This window comes from Leptopilina heterotoma, unplaced genomic scaffold, assembly GCF_015476425.1.
Source record: "Leptopilina heterotoma isolate Lh14 unplaced genomic scaffold, ASM1547642v1 Lhet_201, whole genome shotgun sequence".
Classification (NCBI taxonomy): Eukaryota; Metazoa; Arthropoda; class Insecta; order Hymenoptera; family Figitidae; genus Leptopilina; species Leptopilina heterotoma.
This window is the reverse complement of record NW_025110916.1, coordinates 86,843-109,681: the sequence shown is the minus strand read 5'-3', so window position 1 is coordinate 109,681 and position 22,839 is coordinate 86,843. Positions and strand designations below refer to the sequence as shown.

The following is a 22,839-nucleotide window of genomic DNA, read 5'->3' as shown; positions in this document are numbered from 1 at the left end:
ATCGGCTTCTAGCACTACTTCCCCTTGAATAAGAATAATAGGTTCACACTTCTCATCGTAGAGTGACGTTCCTGTGAAAATTTAATTATTATAATTACTAATTACTGAATGTCCAAGTCTCTCAACCGGATGGCTATTGTATAAGAGGATGCAATTGTGTTGCGTCCAATTCAAAATAATTTAAAATTTGCAAAAAAAAACCATTAACTTCTTCAGTTACTTCTTATTCCTTACAAGTATTTGTAGTTCAATCAATACAACTTACACATAATAATAGTGAATAATTTAAATCCGAAAAAAACATAAATAATGTTTCAATAAATAAAGATTATGGAAATAAAAATTGTGAAGGAAAAAGTATAAGTACAATTAATAACATTAGTTTGGAAATTTCAAACACTAAGAAAAAATCAAAAATTACTACCTTTGTTATACAGTCAACCAGAAATTATTTTCGTATTAAATATGTGTAATTCCAACATATTTTTTTGGTTAGCTACATATTTTTGAATTTAAAAAAACTTTTGTTCAGGGACGGATTGTGTTCATTATCCATTTTTATAAAGTTTTAGTCATAAATCTATACACTTTACCTTTACCTACAATACAATGACCTGCCCCTTCGCAGGCAAATTTTTCATTTTCATTTCAGTATAAATAGTTAAAAATGTTTTTTCTGAATTCTATGATCAATGAAATTAAGAGATAAATTTTTCTGTATCCCTTTGCCGAAAGTACTGTCTTCCCGGTCTGATTTGGCTCCGGGAATAGCGACTTTTGTGGCCGGCTCGACAGACCCAACAAGCGCTCTGATTGGTTACAAGAATTTCAACACACGTACATGTTAGCATAGCAACCACACAGACACGTTACTTACAGAGCTCACGTTTTGAAAACAACTGACAGTCATCAAAATAATGCATAAAATTTCTTATTTTCTTTTATTATTTTTTAATTATTAAATATTTATTTGTAAAAGAAAATTTCTTGTTTACTATTTTTTAAATTTTACTTACAATTATTTTTTACTTATAATTTTTTTTTCATGCCCGCCCCGACCAGCTAAGTCTCGGCTTCGCCTCGACTTTGCAAAAGTCGGGCGGGCAACTTATTGAGCTATTTTATTATTCAAACAATAATTATTTAACGTACTTTCGGCTGGGGATACAGAAAAATTGTATACGACACACGGCCAGAAATTTGGATACCCTAGCGAGCGTGATATATAAAGCCTCGGCTTCGCCTCGGCCTTATATATCACGCCGGCCAGGAAATCCAACTTTCTGGCCTAGTATCGTAATATACTATTCTTAACATTTTTTGAAATTATTTTTTCAAAAACTATTCTCCTTGTGAACAATTTTCAATATAAAGCAAATTTCCAACATACTTATGAGGCCTTCCATTTTAAAACGACCCCCTTCACAAACAATTGACATTTTAAGGCAATTTTTAAATAATTTAAAGTTTGTGAAGGGGGTAATTTTGAAATGGAATGCCTCTTACATTTATCAAAATAAAATTATATTCGTTTTCTATTGTTTAATGAAAAATTTCTAAAAAAATAATATATTTATAAAAAGAATTTAAGCCCAAAAAAATGTTAACTCCATTGTTATTAACATATTATAGAATATTATTTACCTGCTTTAACGTATTCCTTTTCCTTGAAGATAATTTTAGCAGTTTTTCACTATTTTAAAACTTCACTTACTCACAAAATACTTATGTTGACACAAACGGTTTACGTTTAACTCCGGCAAATGCTTAAGAGCAACTGACTCTGCGAATGCTGACATTTGGAAATTTCGTGGAAAATCTTTGAATTTTCTACATAAATCTTCTGTCTTTTTTAATCCTAAAACTTTCTATCTAAATAAAACTATATGAAAAAAACGGGTACCGAAAGTCATAAAACAGTCCCTTTTGCAACAAGAAACCATTATACATAGTTGGCCATCCTTAGACAAACCACATGTTGAACATATTTTCTAAAAAGCGAAAATTCTTTTCTCAAACATCTTAAGGCGCGTATCCACTAGACGAGCGCAACACGAGCGCAACACGAACCGAACGTTACCCAGTTGGGACGTACCAAAACGTTGAGCGAACATTTAAAGAATAAAGATTTACAAAAGTAAGAATTTAAAATTCTTTTATGTGTAAATGGACAAGCAAAAAAGGGGGAAACAAAATATGGGATCCACTATTTTCAATTTTTAAATTGTGATTTCAGATTCATAATCACATACCTTAAAAACCCCCGAGTAACACGTTTTAATTATATCTAATCAAATCTAAAAATTTTTCCAACTGATTCGATCCGCCATTTTTATTTCTAAAAAGTGATTTCATATTTGTAATCTGTGGCCCCATAAGCTTCCGAGTAACACGTTTTAAGGGAATCGGATCAAATTTGAAAATTTTTTCCGACATTTTGAATTTTTAAAAAGTGACTTCAGATTCGTCATCAGCGACCCTAAAAACCCCCGAGTAACAAGTTTTAATCGAATCTGTTCAAATTTGAATTTTGTCCGCCATATTCGAATCGACATTTTGAATTTAAAAAAAACTTTAGATTTATATTCGGGGACCCTAAAAACTGTTAAAGAATGAGTTACAAAATAATTTACCCCGTTTTTTGCTTTTAATTCATAATTAAGTATTTTGATATTTTTGGACCTTTTGACTTTTGACAGCTCCATTGGCATCGGAAATGAAAATTTGCTAAAAACGCCCATCGGCATCTTAAAGTACATGAATGTAGAAATCTTTTAAGCCCTAGAACGTTTAAATCCATCAAAAAAATTTTTGTTTAGAGCTGTGTCCGTGTTGACATGGAATTTCCCTTATTTATATCAAATATGCAAATATTTTTCATAATTAATTATTTTAATTTAGACCAATATCTCTTTAATTGCGTTAAATAATTATTTACGTAGTCCTTATACCAAATTTATAATAAATAAATTAATGTTCTTCCATTTGCATACGTAAAAGTATTAGCACACTAAAACTTATTGTTAGACAAAAAGAATTTTTAAAATTTGAAACAATCTTATAAACCCCTTCGCTGTTTAGAAAAATAATCATATGATTGGCCCAAAATGTTCAGCAAAATCTGGTAGATGAATTTTTATGAAACTTAGTATACAAGGGTTTTTGGGGTCGCTAAATATAAATATAACGTCAAAAAAAAAAAATAAATAAAATAAATTAAATTCACCGACTCCAAAAACCCTTATACACTAAATGTGACTTAAATTAAAAATAAATTTTTATAAATTTTACTTGTTTTTAAATTGTTATATTATTTAAAAATAATAAATAATCATTTATTTATTACTTAATTTAGGATCATTGTAATCAATAGTGTGTTAATAATGATATAAAACAATTTATTTTATAATTTACATAAGAAATTGCATTTATTTTGCGCTAAGAAGTTTACTACCCAACGGTCGTTAACAGGCAACGGGTTAACAGAAAAATAATTTTTAAAATTCAAACATATTTTTTTACTAAATTTTCTTGAAAAATCTACATCATATCATGTTTTATATTTTTTAAAGGATAGTTTTTTGTACAAAAAAATTATTTCAAATTGAAATTTCTGTGTATAACTTTGCCGACCTGCAATTTCTAAGAAAAAATTAAACGTTAATGTCTACAAGTAATTCCCATTCTGTAGAAAATAACCTTTAAGGGGTTAAACCACTCTAGAGCGTCAAAAAGAGGTTCTAATTTGGACATATTTTTTAAAAAAAAGTTTAAAAGTAATAAAAAATATGTTTACATATCTCTATCAGGTACACTTTAAAGAGAAAAAATATACTTTATAAATTTTGTTTTGTTTAAAAACAGCAGATGTACATACACCCAGAGAAATGGTATATTTGTCTCATTGTCAGAACCAACTAGACTTTTTATTTGTTTGAAATAAATTTTATTTGGTTTAAATAAAATTTTATTTATCTCAGATATATGTTTTATTTATGTCGAATAAAATTTTTATTTAAAAGAAATAAAAAGTCTAGTTGGTTCTGAGACAAATATACGTTTATTTAATTCAAATAAAATATATTTGGTTTAAATAATATTTTTCTCTGGGTGTATGTACGTGATGGAAACACTTTGTAAAAAGAATTCCTTTGCGGCCGGAAAGGTTTTTGGTACAATTTTCATCCTAAAACAGAAAACAAATTTTTTTCTATTTTTACATCTCAAAAGCTAGAGAAAGACGTAGGGGATTTTTTTTAGTTACTTACAATTTAGTGCCTATTTTTTTCAGTCAAAAACTCAGTTTTTCCATAAAATGTTCACCATTTTTGCAAAAATCGATTTAAAAAAAATCCCGTATGTCTTTCTCTAGCTTTTGAAATGTAAAAATAGAAAAAAAAATTGTTTTCTGTTCTAGGATGAAAATTGTACCAAAAACCTCTTCGGCCGCAAAGGAATTCTTTTTACAAAGGGTTTCCATCACGTACATGTACTTCTGCTGTTTTTAAACTAAAAAAATTTATAAAGTATATTTTTTCTCTTTAAAGTATACCTGATAGAGATATGTAAACATATTTTTTATCACTTTTAAACTTTTCTTTAAAAAAAATGATAAAATTAGAAATTCTGTTTGACGCTCTAGAGTTGTTTAACCCCTTAAAGTAAGCTTAAGATCATTAAAAGTATTCATGTTTTTAGAAGTTATTTAAATTTTTGTAAAACATTGACAATAATGATTTTTTAAAAATATATATATATTTTTAAAATATATATATATTTTGAACATTTTGGGCTTTAGAAATTTTGTATTGTAGAAAAATAATTTTTTGATTGTGTATGGAATAAAAAATTCAATTTGAAGTTCTTAATGTTCTTCGCATGCTTTATAGTGATAGAACACTACTGCGCATGCGTTATAGTAATAGAACACTACTGCTCATGCGTAATAATGATAGAACACTCCTGCGTATGCGTTATAGTAATAGAAAACTACTGCTCATGCGTAATAACGATAGAACACTACTGCGTATGCGTTATAGTGATAGAACACTACTGCGCATGCGTTATAGTGATAGACCACTACTGCGCATGCCTGACATTGATTGACAGAACACTACTGCGCATGCCTGACATTGGTAGTACACTACTGTGCATGCCTGACATTTGTAGTACACTACTGTGCATGCCTGACATTGGTAGAACACTACTGCGCATGCCTGACATTAGTAGAACATTAATGCGCATGCCTGACATTGGTAGAACACTACTGCGCATGCCTGACATTAGTAGAACATTAATGCGCATGCCTGACATTGACATAACATTACCGCGCATGCGTGATACTGATAGAACTTTACTACGTATGTGTTATAGTGATAGAACACTACTGCGCAAGCCTGACATTGATGGAACACTACTGCGCATGCCTGACATTGATAGAATACTACTGCTCATGCGTACCATTGATAGAACACTACTGCGCATGCGTACTATTAATAGAATACTACTGCGCATGCGTATATGTATGTACAATGAGTATGTATATATACGATACGATGAATAAATGATAAAAGTCGAACGACCGAACGATGAAGTACGGAGTTACACGACCGACGGACGACAAAACGACGACGAATATGTTAATATTATAGGAGATTTTGATGAATTATCTCTTTTTTAAAATGAGAAACCGAAATCTACAATTATATATTACCACATGAAGAGTATTGAGAGTGGATAATGAAGTGTATCTCTTTATCAGAATCCTCACTTCTTTACCAACTACATTCCAAGTACAGCATTGCACTGTCAGTTAAAAAGTGATATTTTAGAAATCTTGTTCTTTTTCCTCACTCGAGGTATTTCTATACATAATTTTTCTGTATTTGTCTGGAATTAAGAATTCTCTTAAGTTTCTGTAACATTTCAGTACTTTTTTTCTTAATTCAGCAGTTTTTTAGCCACGAAAAACATTTGGGATGATTGGACCTAATGCATCGGATAATTGAGCAACCAGTCCAATTGTCCAAATGCCGTTTGGACAATTGAGCAGACGGCTTGCTCAATCGTCCAAAATGCTATGTTAAAAAATCCTTTTTTACTGGGGTAACTATTTTAATTGATAATAATTAGTGAATTTGTATTTAAAATTCGCAAACGTTTAAGAACAGTTGATAAGGAATGGTTTAGCATGTTTGAATTTACCTAATAATGTGACAGAAAATTTAGAGACAGGGGAGGATTTGGAAACTGCTCTTTCTTTTTAAAAAGAACTGCATGCTAATCTAGCGGTGGTGGACAAGGCTATAAAAAATGTTGTTGCAAGGCAACAAAAGATCAATGCTCCACAAAACGTTGTTCTTGCTTCAAGGCAAATGTAAAATGAGGTTCACCCAATAAACAAAAACTAATTGAAATAAATTAAAAAGAATTCACAAAGAGTTTCAATGAATCCTGCTTTGTGACAAATACGAATTGGAGCTATGTTGCAATTTTCCTGAATTCGTCAAACTGTATTGAACTTCCAAACCTTCTATTCATACTAATTCAATGGACAAGTTTTTGGGCCTTTAATTTTTTTTAATTCGTCAGCACGAATTCAATGCATGCCTTGGTCATTTCTTTCGAATGCGAATTCGTTTGCACAACTTCAGGCAAATTGAATCGAATTCAATCGAATATACAAAGAGACTGAATCCCGCTTTCTACCAAAAATCTTAATTCATTTCAATCCGTTTAAATTAGTTTTTTTTGCTGGGCACGGTTCCACAATTCAAATTAGTGTTCTAATAAATAAAGACGGCCCAGGCGCGAAGTGACGCCGAGTTCAGGCTTTATAAAGATTGGCCGAGCATTGGTCAACATTGATTGAGCATGAGTGAATTAGCGAGAGCAGGAATGATCGAAGCTTTAATGTAACACCGATTCCAGACTGCAGCGCGAGCCTTGATTCAGCATTGGACATCAATGCTCAATCAATGCTGCGGACGCCTAACGCAGGACTGAAACAAGACTGCTTCCACTGTTCCCAAATTTACTCGTTTCTCACGTTTATTCAATATAATGTGAATATATGAATTATTAATAATAATAATAAATATTATTGTTATTATTTTAATTCATGTGCGTATATGTACATATATATTTAATGACAATAAGTTATTATTTGTAATAATTATATTATTTTCATATAAATAAGAATATATTACTAACAATAAATATCATTTGAATAGTAATTTTAAAAAAATAATTTTAAAAAGACAATTTTTCTGTTAATCGTTACATTTTTTTCTTGATTTTTAACATACTTTTAACATTATTTATAAACATGTTCACATTTTTTATTCACGACACAACACACAATTTTATTTTTTTATATAAACGCTTATAACAAAGAATGAAAAATATTCGCTCGCATGTGGGATCGAAACTCACGCACCCCGCCCCCCTAACGCATACCGGAAGTTGTCAACGCACGCATTTAAACCGCTCGGCCACAGAAGGCTGGAAGGCTTCTCGCCTAATCTACTATATCAATGCCAGTGCCGTCACTCAGTATGGGACACCAATGTTCGTCCCATGCTCGATTCAAGACTCGGTCAATCTTGTTACAATATTCAGTTCCTTTATTGCCGTGTGCACTGTACAATATTAAATATAAATATTTATAAATTATTTAATATTAAAATATTTTTTCTGATAATTTTATAAGTTAAATTATATATTATTTTTTTTCTCGCACAGTGTCAAATTATTATTTTCAAAGTTCAAGAGTTTCGTTTATCTGTAAAATTTTCAGTGAAAAAAATGTTCATTAGGTAGTAGTAAATATTTATGCCTAGTAGTTTTACACTAGGATTAACTGTTTACTGAATATTATCAAAAATATATTTTTCGTCAAACGCGCGCGACTAAACACAAATAACCTTGAGACGTTGCGATTGTCGTGCTCCCACCATCCCATCTACTCAATACACTCCCCGCCTGTGACGTCATGAGGGGAAAGCATTGAGTAGATGGGATGGTGGGAGCACGACAATCGCAACGTCTCAAGGTTATTTGTGTTTAGTCGCGCGCGTTTGACGAAAAATATATTTTTGATAATATTCAGTAAACAGTTAAACCTAGTGTAAAACTACTATAGGCATAAATATTTATTACTACCTAATGAGCATTTTTTTCACTGAAAATTTTTCAGATAAACGAAACTCTTGAACTTTGAAATAATAATTTGACTCTGTGCAAGAAAAAAAATAATATATAATAATTTAACTTTATTGATATGAATCTTATGTAATTAATATAAATATTATACACTAAATAAATATTAATATTTATTTACCAATTGATATCTTAATAATAATAATAATAATACTTATTATAATATATATATATATATTATATATTATATATTATATATATATATTATATATATATTATATATTATATATATATATATATTATATTAATAATAAGAATAATAATTTTTAAATAGTATAAAAAATTACTAAAAAATATCAGAAATAATATTTTAATATTAAATAATTTATAAATATTTATATCTAATTTATATCTAATATTGGTAAGTGCACACGGTAATAAATAAACTATCAAGATTGATTCAAGATTGAATAAAGACTGGATGTTGAAGCTCCACTCACGAAGATTGACCGAGTGTTAAATCGAGCATGGGACGAACATTGGTGTCCCATGCTGAACCAATATTGAGTGACAATGATATAAAGACTGCTTCAACTCTGGGTTACCCACGCTGGGCGTTCAAGACTCAGTCAAGTTTCAACCCATCGTCAGCACTGGTCTTTCGCGCCTGGGAGGACTAAAAATATAAAACGTAAAAAATTAACCATTTCAAAAAAAATTTGACATAACTTGAATTATCAGAAGCTTGATATATAAATGAAATGTATTATTAATTATTATTTATTAATAAATTTAACCTTTTTATTACATATCTCATTACTTGTATTATTATTATGGTAATTCACCTAAGTCAATTACACATCGTAGATGCTGATGCGAGTCGTCTTAATGCCGAACTTGCATTGGGCAGAAGGCCTACTGCCGGATTCTTCTATTTGCCTACGACATATATACTATATACTATTACTACGCCACATATCCCTATTGAAAATCCCCATATGGGAAACCACATGGGATCCTATGTCAAAAACCATGTAAAACCCTACTTCCATGAAGGAAATCACATGGTTTACCATGTGGTTTCCCATGTCAAATCATATGGGAAATTGAGACAGGATTTTTAGATAGGAATAATCATAGGAAATTTAAACAGTTTGTCTACACGGAAACAACTGCATGGTTGGGTCAACCATATATATTGAAAAATACGGGATATCCATATTTAAGGTTATCACATCCATTTTTATGGATACCACATCCATTTCTTTAGTTAACACATCCATAGAAATGGGTGTGATAACCGTAAGTATGGATATCCCGTATTTTTCAATATATATATGGTTGTCCCAACCATGCAGTTTTTTCCGTGTATGCATAAAACCATATCAAATCCCACATGAAATCCTGCATGTTTTTCCCAGTCAAATCCTAAACTAAATCCCATGTGAAAAACAGTATCATTTATTTATAATTATTTTCCCAAGTCAATCCCCAAGTAAAATCCTTTTTCCTTTTCTTTTAAATTTTCCCATGTCAAATCCTAAACCAAATCCCATGTTAAAAACATTATCCGCCTTACTGAGTATCCCTACATGGGAATCCACTTGGAATTTTACAAGGGATTTCACATAGGATTTTATATGGGAATTGACATAGGATTTCATGCAAGATTTCACCTAGGATTTAATATGAGATATCACATAGTATTTTATTAAAGATCCAATGAAGAAATTTTCAAAGGATTAAAAATTATTTAATAAAAAATTAAATAATAAATAGTATTAGTGTTACAAGTCATCAAAAAAGTAAAAAATCGATAATTTGAAACACGTCCTCTGTGCTACAGGTTCTCAGCTCTTATATACTTCCAGGATCGTCTCAACAGCGAGAGAAGTCACTTTCGCCACCTAGCGGTGAAAGTATAGGAGCGACAGTAATCTTTAACATTACTAAGGAAACCATGTGGAATACCACGTAGGATTCCATGTGGTTTCCTATGTGGGGATTTACATGGGATTTTACTTAGGAATTTACGCAGAAATAAATTCCCAAATGAATTCCTAAGTAAAATCCCATGTAAATCCCCACATAGGAAACCACATGGAATCCTACGTGGTATTCCACATGGTTTCCTTAGTAATGTTAAAGATTACTGTCGCTCCTATACTTTCACCGCTAGGTGGCGAAAGTGACTTCTCTCGCTGTTGAGACGATCCTGGAAGTATATAAGAGCTGAGAACCTGTAGCACAGAGGACGTGTTTCAAATTATCGATTTTTTTACTTTTTTGATGACTTGTAACACTAATACTATTTATTATTTAATTTTTTATTAAATAATTTTTAATCCTTTGAAAATTTCTTCATTGGATCTTTAATAAAATACTATGTGATATCTCATATTAAATCCTAGGTGAAATCTTGCATGAAATCCTATGTCAATTCCCATATAAAATCCTATGTGAAATCCCTTGTAAAATTCCAAGTGGATTCCCATGTAGGGATACTCAATAAGGCGGATAATGTTTTTAACATGGGATTTGGTTTAGGATTTGACTGGGAAAAACATGCATGATTTCATGTGGGATTTGATATGGTTTTATGCATAGACAAACTGTTCAAATCTCTTATGATTATTCCTATCTAAAATCCTGTCTCAATTTCCCATATGATTTGACATGGGAAACCACATGGTAAACCATGTGAAAAACTATGTGGTTTCCCATTTGGAGATTTTTAATAGGGATACTATTTATTTTCACCAATGATTCAAAAACAGTTTGACAATTATATCCATATCATGGACTTGAAATTGTAACATATTGGTATGCTTATATACAAAACAACATTTTATTTTCAAACTGTGTTATTAAACGTAAATTTCATGTTTTCATTTTTACAGTTTTGTATGCATTGATCAATAATGCAGGATTAATGATAATTGGAGACTTTGAATGGCAAACAGATGATCAAATGTTGCAACAAGTTAACGTTAATGTTATAGGAACAATGAGAATAACGAGGGCAATATTACCTATGCTTAGAGCTGACAAAGGTAGAATTATTTTTATTTCAAGCCATTGCACAGTAGAACCATTACCATCTTTTTCTATTTATGGTGCAACAAAAAATAGTATTCGCACTTGGGCCTCTGCTTTAAGAGTCGAATTAAATGATCAAGGGATTAAAGTTGTTTGCTTTGCACCAGGTGAGTTTAAATAATTTACTTTAACATAGGTTATCTTGATATGTTAACAATATTATATATGAAATTTTTATAAGGAATTAAAATGATAAGTCGACTGTCATCTAAAATTTCGACTTGTGACGAGTCACAGTGGTCTGAAACACGATTCTAGCTGGACAAAACAATTTATTCAAAGACGCTGCTGTGAAAATTTACACCATATGGTTCTAGCTGTTTTTGAGGTTGCTGATTACGAATCTGAAGTCAGATTCGAAAAATTCAAAATGGCGGACCCAATATGTGAAACATAAAAATAAAAAATTAGTATTTTTTAATAAAACATAATATTTAAGGGTTTTCGGGGTCACTGAATATGAATCTGAAATCAGATTTCAATAATTTGAAATGGTGGACCCAATATGGCGGACATAAAAATGAAAAATTAGTGTATTTTAATAAAACATAGTACACTGAGAAAACTGGAGAGTCAAATTCAGAGGTTTAAAAAGTATATGTTTCCTTTGCTTATGAAGAGAGTTAAATAGTCCTCCTAAAATAAATTTTGAATTGATAATGAAAATATACTTGTATATTCTCTCCTATTATACCTGAGGGTTAAAAGTTGCGCAGAAAATGTGTACGATCTGATGCGCGCGAATTTATTTTTGTGACATTTTATATGTATTTAATTTAATAGGTTAGGTTGCCATATATTTATTCATTTCGCGCCGGGTGAAGAAGGGATTTCTCAAGATGGTTAATTTGTCTCTCTGTTATAAAAAAAATGGCACGAATATCTGTCAATGGTATATTTGAATATTTAGATTGTTATCCAATAGTCAACTCTCAAATACGAAATCTGGAACGATTAGTCCCTCCAGATGTTTAGTCCAATCCTCCAGTTTTCTCAGTGTATTTAAGGGTTTTTGGGATCACTGAATACGAATGTGGAGTTAGAATAAAAAAATTCTAAATGGCGGACATCTTAATTAAAATATTTTTTACATTTTAATAGAACGGGGTGCTTAAATGCTTTTTGTATGATTACGAATTTTGAATCTAAAATCCGAATTTAAAAACAGATATTTATTTGTACAGACTTTTAAAGAAAAATGTGGTTTGAAATTGTAATATCAGATAATTAATGCTGTAAATTAAAATATTAATTAATATTAATTAATTATTATTATTAATAATTATACTCAGTGCCAGACTTAGACGTTTAGCGCCCTTGTGCGAAATTTCGATAGCGCCCCTTCTAAGGCGAGGTTTTGCCTAATTTTTGGATAATTTCGTTTTTTACAAATTTTAATATCATTACACAGGACCACAAAATTTTTTTAAAGGAAGTATTAACCGGACCTTGTTTTTTATGTTTTTAGGTCGCTGAATTCGAATCCGAACTCAGATTTCCGCCATCATGTCGAGTTTCTTCACAAATTAATAAAATTCGAAAAAACTGACTGTAAACAAGATATAAATAAAAATAAGCGCAGTAGATTCTATTTAAAAACAACTTTAACACACTGAAAAAATATTATATAATGTTAAACAATCAAAGAAAGTCGTAAATATTCAAAAATTAAGATGGCGCGGATCCAATATAGCGTCGATTTTTTTAAAATTCACCCAATTCAGTAGATAGACAGGGAGCGTTCTGGACCAAGATTCCTGCACCGACATGTTACCGACATTTTTAGCCCAGACTCAAACCACTTAGCCAAGACTCAATCCATTGGGGGGGGGGATATTCTGACTGTTATGCTGAGCCGGATATGACGTCATACTTCCTAGAATTTTTGGAGTGGGGGGATATTGAGATCATGATGCAAATGTGATTCTTGGAATTTATCTAATTTCTTGGAATTATAAAACAATCCTAGAATTTTCCATAGGGGTTGATGACTCAGAATTTTGCAATTTTTTATTGGAATTTACCGTTTTTGTTTTTTTACAGGGTGCATTCTTTAACGATGACACATAATTTCTTTGTTTCTCGCAAAATGGGGTTGATGACTCATTATCATTGGTATTTCCTGTTTTTGTTTTTTACAGGGTGCATTCTTTAACGATGACACATAATTTCTTTGTTTCTCGCAAAATGGGGTTGATGACTCATTATCATTGGTATTTCCTGTTTTTGTTTTTTGCAGGGTGCATTCTTTAACGATGACACATAATTTCTTTGTTTCTCGCAAAATAGGGGTTGATGACTCATTATCATTGGAATTTCCTGTTTTTGTTTTTTACATGGTGCATTCTTTATCGATGACATAATTTCTTTGTTTCTCGCAAAATAGGGGTTGATGACTCAGAGTTTTGGAATTTTTTATTGATGACTCATTATCATTGGTATTTCCTGTTTTTGTTTTTTACCACAATTCTAAGAAAACCATAATTAACTTGAAATAAAATTAGTCATAATTTGTGTATATAAAGAAGGCAATTTTTCTTAACAAAATCATTCCTGCAGTTTAAGTTGTTCAATCAACATATCAGAAAAACATCGTGAAATTCAAGTGCGCTTAAAAAATCTCGTTTTAAAAAAATCGCTATAGTTAAAAGTTCAATTTTAGTCTGATCGGAGTTAATCATTGTAGTGAAAAAAATTGACAGTTTCAATACAAGTGATAAAAATGAATTTGGATAAATTAAATGCAGCAATTAAAGTTATGGAAACTGATAAAACCTCTAACTATTGTAAAGATTTTGTGAAAATTATGAACAATGCTTTTAAAACATTAAGTAAAAAAACTACAACAGAGGAATTAAATTTTTGGATAAATAATAGTGTAAAAAACATTAGATTACTGAATAAATTGTTAAGAAATGGATCTGTGTCATGTGGAGAGAAAAAAAAGATTTTGTCAACTATTGGACTATTGAAAGCAAATAGCAGAAAGTTTAAGAAACTAAGAAGAACAGGAACTGGTTTATTTAAAAAGGATGAGAGATGGATCAGGTGGGAAGAATTAGAGAATGCTTTCGAGAATAGAATTAGAACAGGTGTTGTTATTAATTTAAAACATAAAAATATGGACAGTTTTCTCAGTGATGCAAAGAAAATGATTATTTCTCGATTAAAAAATGCATTTAAAAAGGTGGGAAACATGAAAGTTAATGTTGTTCTTGCGGCAAATTATACTGTTTTAGAAGAAGGTGAGGAAATTGATGATATTAAATATTTCAATACTAGAAATTCAAAAATTTTAGAATCAACGAACTTTGATGAATGGTTTGATCATAAAATTCGTGAAAAACTTTTTGTTAAGATTGATGATTTTCAACAAAAAAAGTCAGGTTGGTCTTTAAATGAAATTATAAATTTAAGTGTTAATATAAATAAATATGTGCCTCTTGCGGCTGGATACTCAACTTTTATAAGAATGCCAAAATTTATAATTGATAAAAAAGCTGTTATTAATGTTATAAATAATGACAAATTCTGTTTTTTATGGTCAATAATTGCACAACGTTATCCAGCTAATAGTCACGTTGATCGTACAAGTTCATATCCCCACTTTAAAGATACTGATTTAAAGTTTGATGATTTTGAATTCCCCATTTCTCTCAGCGATATTCCAAAATTTGAAAAATTAAACAATTTAAATATTAATGTGTACGGAATTGATAAAAGCAGTAATAAAAAGAATGAAATTATTCCACTTTATTTAAGTAAAAACAAATCAAATGAACGTACTTATCACTTATTAATGATTGAAAATACAGAACTTGATTTAGACGATGATGATGATAATAATAATTTTCAAAATAACAAAGTTTATCATTTTGCATTAATCAATAATTTATCTCGTTTAGTAAAATCTTAAATAACAAAAGATCATAATCGAACCATACTTTGTGATAGATGTTTATGCCATTTTAAATATGAAAAATCATTTAATAATCATAAAATTGATTGTGATAAAATAAACATGTGTCGAGTAATTTTGCCTAATGAAGAGGATAAAATTTTAAAATTTAAAAATTACAGAAATAAAGAAAGTGTTCCCTTTGTCGTGTATGCTGACACTGAAAGTCTCTTAGAACCTATAGCAAGTACACACACAAACACATCAACATACCAAAAACATATCCCGACAAGTTTTGCTTTCTATGTACATTGCAATTTTAATGAATCTCTTTCAGAATTTAAATCATATCGAGGTCCAGATTGTGTTGATTGGTTCATGGCTGAATTAGAACAATTGGCTGAAAAAGCAAATACTTATTTTACAAATATTATTCCAATGGAAAATTTAACTATTTTACAACAAATTCAATTTGACACAGCAACAATTTGTCATATTTGTGAAAAACCTTTTGAAAATGATGACATTAAACACCGCGATCATTGTCATTTCACGGGAAAATATCGTGGTCCAGCACATCAAGGTTGCAATGTAAATTATAAAGATTCGCATGTTGTTCCCATAATTTTTCACAACTTGTCAGGATATGATGCACATTTCATTATTAAAGCTTTAGCAACGTCTTTTGAGGGTGAAATGAAACTGTTACCAATAAACAAAGAAAAGTACATTTCATTTTCAAAATATGTGAAGGGTACCAAAGTAGTATTAAGATTTCTTGATTCATTTAGATTTATGCCCAGCAGTTTAGACAAATTATCCTCCTATCTTGAAAATGATGAGAAAAAAATTACTAAAAAGTATTGTAAAAATATGAACGAGTTTAATTTATTGACAAGAAAAGGAATATTTCCTTACGAATATGTTAGTAGCTGGGAAAAATTAGAAGAAGGTCAATTGCCAGTAAAAGACTATTTCTACTCTAAATTAAATGACGCTCATATTTCAGACGAAGACTATGAACATGCTTGTAACGTATGGAAAACGTTTAATTTAAAAACAATAGGAGAATACTCTGACTTGTATTTACAGACTGACGTTCTACTACTTGCCGACATTTTTGAAAATTTTAGAAAAACATGCTTTACAACTTATAACTTGGACGCGTTACATTACTATACTGCCCCAGGACTGGCATTTGACGCTATGCTCAAGTACACAGACGTAAAGCTTGATTTGTTGACAGATGTAGAAATGTTGCTTTTTATTGAAAAGGGAATAAGAGGTGGAGTTTCACAATGCTCAAACAGATACGCGAAAGCTAATAATAGATTTATGGAAAAAGATTTTAATCCCCTAATACCAGAATCTTACATTATGTATTTCGATATAAATAATCAGTATGGTGCTTCTATGAGCGAAAGCTTGCCTTATACAGATTTTGAATGGTTTGAAAATTATAGCAATGACTTTTTCTTGAATATTCCAGATGATTCAGAAGAAGGATACATTCTTGAAGTAGATTTAGATTATCCAACTCAACTTCATGATTCACATAAAGACTTGCCGTTATGCCCTGAACATTTCATACCTCCTCTCCCAAAATGTACAATTCTCAAATTAATTCCAAATTTATTACCAAAGAAGAACTATACAATTCACTATAGAAATTTAAAGCTATATTTATCTTTGGGAATGAAATTAACTAAAATACATAGAGTTTTAAAATTTAAGCAAAAGCAGTGGTTAAAACCCTACATTGATTTAAATACCGAGCTTAGAAAAAAATCGAGTAATGAATTTGAGAAGAATTTTTACAAGCTAATGAACAATTCCGTATTTGGCAAGACAATGGAAAATGTTAGAAAACACAAAGATGTTAGATTAATAACAAAATGGGAGGGAAGGTATTGCGCGAAAAATTTAATTGCTCAACCAAACTTTCATAGTTGCACCATATTCGATAAAGATATGGTCATTATTGAAATGAATAAAACAAAGGTATACTTTAACAAACCAATTTACATAGGATTCACTATTTTGGACATATCAAAGATAATAACATATGACTTTCATTACAATTACATTAAAGAGACTTTCAGTGATTCTGCAAAATTACTCTACACAGATACTGACAGTCTTGTTTATCATATTACAGTACTAAATTTTTATGATTATATTAAAAGAGATTTACATAAATTCGATACATCCGATTATCCTGAAAACAACATTTATAATATACCACTTGCAAATAAAAAAATCCTGGGTCTTATGAAAGACGAAAATAACGGTAAAATTGTAGACGAATTTATAGGTTTAAGATCAAAACTCTATGCATTCAAGTTATGGGGTGATGAGGAAGCTAAAAAGAAAGCAAAAGGGGTAAAATATTCAACTTTAAAAAAAATAGGTTTCGATGATTTTAAGCATACTCTCAATGAAAATGAAAACCTGATCCGATCTCAGCACTTTATACGCAGCAAAAAACATGAAGTATTTACTGTCAAACAAAATAAAATTGCTCTAAGTTGGCAGGATGATAAAAGAATTTTGATACCAGGGAAAACTGACACCTTTCCTTGGGGTTACCAACAGCATGAGCCAATGGAAATAGATGAAATTGATGTATAAAATGTAAATATTTATTTAAAATGTAGTTTGTATTAGTTCTCTACTATTCGCTTTATACAATTTTTACAATAAATTATACTTAAAAAATATTGTAATTTATTATAATAAATAAATGTATTTAAAATAAATGTCGTTTCTTATTCCTGAAAACAATAAGGTTAGGTTAGAAATAATAATTACAGTGCAATTGATATTTTATAATTTTATTGAGGAAAAAAATAGAATACATTTTCAACTAAAATACTCAAATATTACAGTTTTTGCAGAACCAAGTTTTTAAGTTTATAACATTCTGAAGAGCACAAGTAAAAGTTTTATTGTTGATTAAATGTTTTGAACAAGTTCCAGTACATGTTTCAATGTTTAACTTTTTTAAAGAAGGACAATTTAAATCATTCATGTCGATAATTTCAGTACAATATTTTTCATCGATTAAGCTTTTTAACCATTTTTTCTTCTCTAAACCTTTAACATAAATTGTCTTTGCTTTTTTAAACACATTTTCTAAAATTTCTTTTAAATAAACGTACGGTACATTACCAGCATTCCAACGAATACCATGGAAATTATTTTCTAACCAACGATTGATACATTTATATTTGTTTGTGACGCAATTCCATGGACAAGGAGGTTGGAAAACCATATTTATTGGTATTGAATCATTATTTACAGAAACTATAGCTAATTCTTTTAAAACAAATTCATTAATTGGCAATTTGAATCCTTGCACATCTATCAAGTACTGCATTTTTAAATCAACTAATCTCATTACGCGTAAAGAGTTAAATATATATAAGCTTAAAGTTAAACAATTTTTTTGACAATTCCACTGATTGGTTTATATTCAACGATGCGGTCATGCAAAACTAAGCAATAAGCTGAAGTATTGGCGGGAAAATTTTCTTTTGATTCAAATTCTAGGCGAATATCAACTGGTCCACTTTTTAAAGACTCATTTTGTTTTGAACAATCCACTACAACTAAAGGAGCATATTGTAAAAATTCTTTTTTTGATAAAATTGGTTGAGACTCTTTACTATAATAAGATGCTTGAAAATTTGTAAACATTTCATATAAAGTAGAGTACTGATTTCTATTAATATTGAGATTCATATTACCATAAGGATAACATTGTGAATTTAAAAATAATTTTACATCAGATAAATCACAATGATCAAAATAACTAGAGTTTTGAACTGTATTATTTTTTCTGTTTCTCTGAAACCCTAATACAATAAATCTAGGTTTCTCTAATTGACTTGAAGTTTTTACACTCCAAATATGCTTAGGAGTAATTGGTAATAAAGGATATTCATACAATTCCCAAGTTCTAAAACTTATTGGAATAGATGGATCTTTTTCAATATATTTTAATAATTTAAATTTTCGAGCATCTGATAATTTTATGTACGGTAATAACCATTCAATTTTTTCAATGACAATTTTAAACTCTTCTAAAGGTGCTACTTGCAACACTGCGTTAGCATCAGTTCTTGATCTGATTAAAATAAGCTCATGTTTTGCGTTAATAATAACTTTTTGGTAATCTTCAGCAAAACCAAAAATCATACTGAGAGGAATACAAACATCAAAATAACCTTGTGCATTTGTTAAGGTTGGTTCATTCGTAAATTCTAACCAGCCAACATTTTCAAGAAATTTATTTTGACTAGAATCGAGAGAAATATAATTTTTCATTAAACTTGTAAGACCAACATTTTATTTTTATCAATTTCTACACCATTAAGTTCATACTTTGCTTCTTCAAATAAATGACATATGCCATTAGAAATTAAATTTGTACGCTCTAGAGCTGTTCCATCAGGTTTCACAAGTTTTCCAGTGATGTGAATCGAGCTTTTGCTTGGAAATAAGCAATGATCCTGATTCTGTACCGTGATGCGGATTTCGTCACTATTGTTGTATGTTGATGATGTGTATGGTTGTTGCGCATGAACTTCATAATGAGCAATAGATTCATCAAAAATTACTGGTGAATCAATATTTAAAATTTCCCCTTCCATAGCAAAAAATAATACGTTGAAATACAAAGGCACAAATACAAGTAAAAATAACCTTAAATCTCTTTTTACTCTCTTCCTTTTTTTACAATCCTTAGACCGAGATTTTTCAGTAGTTGCAGGTTCTGAGGTGTTAATCTCTTCAAGATTCGCCGACGACTGATTTGCTTCTGGCATGGTGTCTTAATTTTATAACCAAAACCAATCCTTTTTCTATTATTAAAAACAATACCCATTATTTTAAGGATTTAATATGAAGCCTTATTGTTAAAGTTTCCCCTCGAAAATTAACTAAATTTCCGTCTTGGTCTACAATTCGCAATTGAATATAGTCTATTGTCTTGACAGCGACTGGCAAGTAAATGACGTGATTTGGTACTTCCACTATTTTATATCCTGGTGGAACAATAGGAAAAAATTCATGAATTGTATGCACTTTTTCACCATTAATGTATGCTCCCGTTGTTATATTACATTCTACTCTTAATGAATTTATTTTAATGATTGATACTGGTTGATCAGACTCATGGTATTCTTGAGCTTTTAATTTGCGAGGAGAAAATCCTAACAAACTACCTATAGAATCATTGGGTTTAAAATTAATTTCTTCATCACAATAAACTGTACATTTCAATGTATTATTGTTTGGTTTGATTCTAAAATTAATTCCTTTATTTTTTAAAATTAAATGCAAAACTTGATCAATATCATTAACTTCATAACTTCCTGTGGGTATAATAATTTCTTCATTTCCTACGTAAAATTTATTCTTTCCAACATCTATATTAGGAATAGAATTAAAAGTTAAAAATTCAACAAGACCAAGAGCATAATTTTTAAAATTAGACAACTCTATTGGTGGAAAAAATTGAGATTCTAAGATGGAAGAATTTCCAGACAACGTTAAAATAAGTGAATCGTCCATGATGAGGTCAAAGTAATAACTAACGTTTAAACTAAGAATATCATTTATTTATATGCAGAGTATACAAATCAGGAATATTCAATTGTTTACATAAAAATTTAAGACATAAATGTCCGCATACATATGTATTATAGTTTTGATATCGTTTATGATTATATTTTATGCTACCAACACCAAAATATTTAACAAGATCCGAAGGTGGTTGAAGATTACCGAAACTATCAAAATATACGATTTTATCTTTATTCTTTTTATATGCACACCAATGTGTACCGGGACCATTTTTATCATCTAGATTAATAATTGCAAATTCAGTTTCTTTAGGACCACGCATAGGTAGTTCATTTCGCATAAAAACTCCTCGAAAATATGGAATTTTTAAAAGCTTTGCAAATTTAAGTAAATCTAAGTCGGTTAGGGCTCGGTGAGGTAGCTTTACTTCAAGTTTTTTGACTTGCATCCTTGTCCTGCTTTATAAGGTTTAAGGTGTAACCCTAGACCTGTCCTATATGGTTTTAAATAGAGCCCTTTTCCTAAGGCAATAGACTCCATTGTTTGATTGTGTCGCTTGCTTTCCTCTAGTTGACGTTTTGCAGAATTTGCATCATTTACAGCTTTAGCTATGCCAGCTGCTCCCCCTGCTAGAGCCCCTGTTGCACTTAAACCCGCAAACAAAGGAATAAGAAAAGGTAAAATTCCTCCCACTTTAGAAGGTATCGGTAAAACTCGAGGTTTATTAATTTTTCGCCTGCCACCAGCAATTTTAACTGCCAAACGTGCACCTTCAAGTGCTGATTTAATAGTAGACTGGGCATTTGTATCCAATTTCATAGATTTTTTAGCTGCGGTTACAATCTTCCTCAACGTTGATTTTTTATTTTCCCTCTTTTTCTTCATATTTTCTTTTGACTTGATTCCCATACCCAATTTTGATTTGACCTTCATTGCATTTGTTATTGCGTAAGCTGCAGCTCTTTCACTATAATTTGCGTCAGGAGCAAACACACGATGCCAAGCTTTATCAGCAAGTGCTCTATCAGCTGCGTTTCTCGCTTCTACACTTTCCCTATTTTTTGAATAAGAAATATCGTGCTGTTTACAAGCAGCGTCGAGAGGGTTGATTCCTGGATCACCTCGTGCTAATCTCTTTGCTAATTTTGTTCCTGGACCACAGTATTGATAGCCAGGTATATGAAATTCGAAAGGTAATTTATTGATAATTTTATTCAAAATACCTCTACCTCGTCTTACTCTTTTCGAAGTTTTCTTTAAACTAATTTGTTTTTTATTTACACCCATATTTATATTCTTTACGGTTAGAAAACTTTTTCAAGACTAAAGGGGAAATCTATATAACCAATGTATTTATAGTTTTTTGCCATTTGACTACAAACAGTCGACCTTTAATGATCTAACAAAAAAATTATGACAGCAATAGTCAATTATCACAGTAATAGTCAATTATCCCAATTGCCTCCGACAGTAGGAAACGTGGACCTTGCCCAAAGCATGAAAGAGTTGACGATCGACACCAAATCGCAAACCTCTCCTAAAAAACTAGACCTAGCAATCAGATGCTGTAAAGTAGCATGGACCTTATTATTGGACTTGCATGCAAACGTTACAAGCGACTACAGTAAACTGACATTGAAACTATTAAAAACCTTGTATTTATAGTTTTAACCTCAGTTATCGTAAGAATGGAGTTCTAAGCACAATCGATTAAATTACCAGTTTACAATTTTGACACTCTTGTTCAAGATTGTAATAAAAAAACAGATAATCGTCATGGAAATTTATTGCCAAATAGTGTGCGAGCAATATTTTGTGGACCGTCAAATTGTGGAAAGACAAATGCTTTACTTGCTCTTTTAATACATCCCAATGGATTACGATTTGAGAATGTTTATGTGTACTCAAAATCGTTATATCAACCAAAATACAAATTTTTAGAAAACATTTTGCAACCAGTAGAGGGTGTTGGCTACTTTCCATTTAATGAACATGTGGATGTTGTAGAACTAAACAATGCGTTACCAAACTCAATATTTATATTTGATGACGTAGCATGTGAAAAACAAGATAATATTAAAGCTTTTTTTGCT

General features: G+C 30.4%; 1 protein-coding gene across 1 annotated transcript in view; it reads left to right on the top strand.

Annotated features, from left to right (window-relative positions):
• The window catches only part of LOC122501129 (estradiol 17-beta-dehydrogenase 2), a 174,960-nt gene that overhangs the window by 91,410 nt on the left and 60,711 nt on the right, over positions 1–22,839 (top strand). Inside the window, exon 3 of the mRNA XM_043610403.1 lies at positions 11,061–11,366. Within this exon, the coding sequence (XP_043466338.1) occupies positions 11,061–11,366 (306 nt within the window). The remainder of the gene's footprint in view (positions 1–11,060; positions 11,367–22,839) is intronic.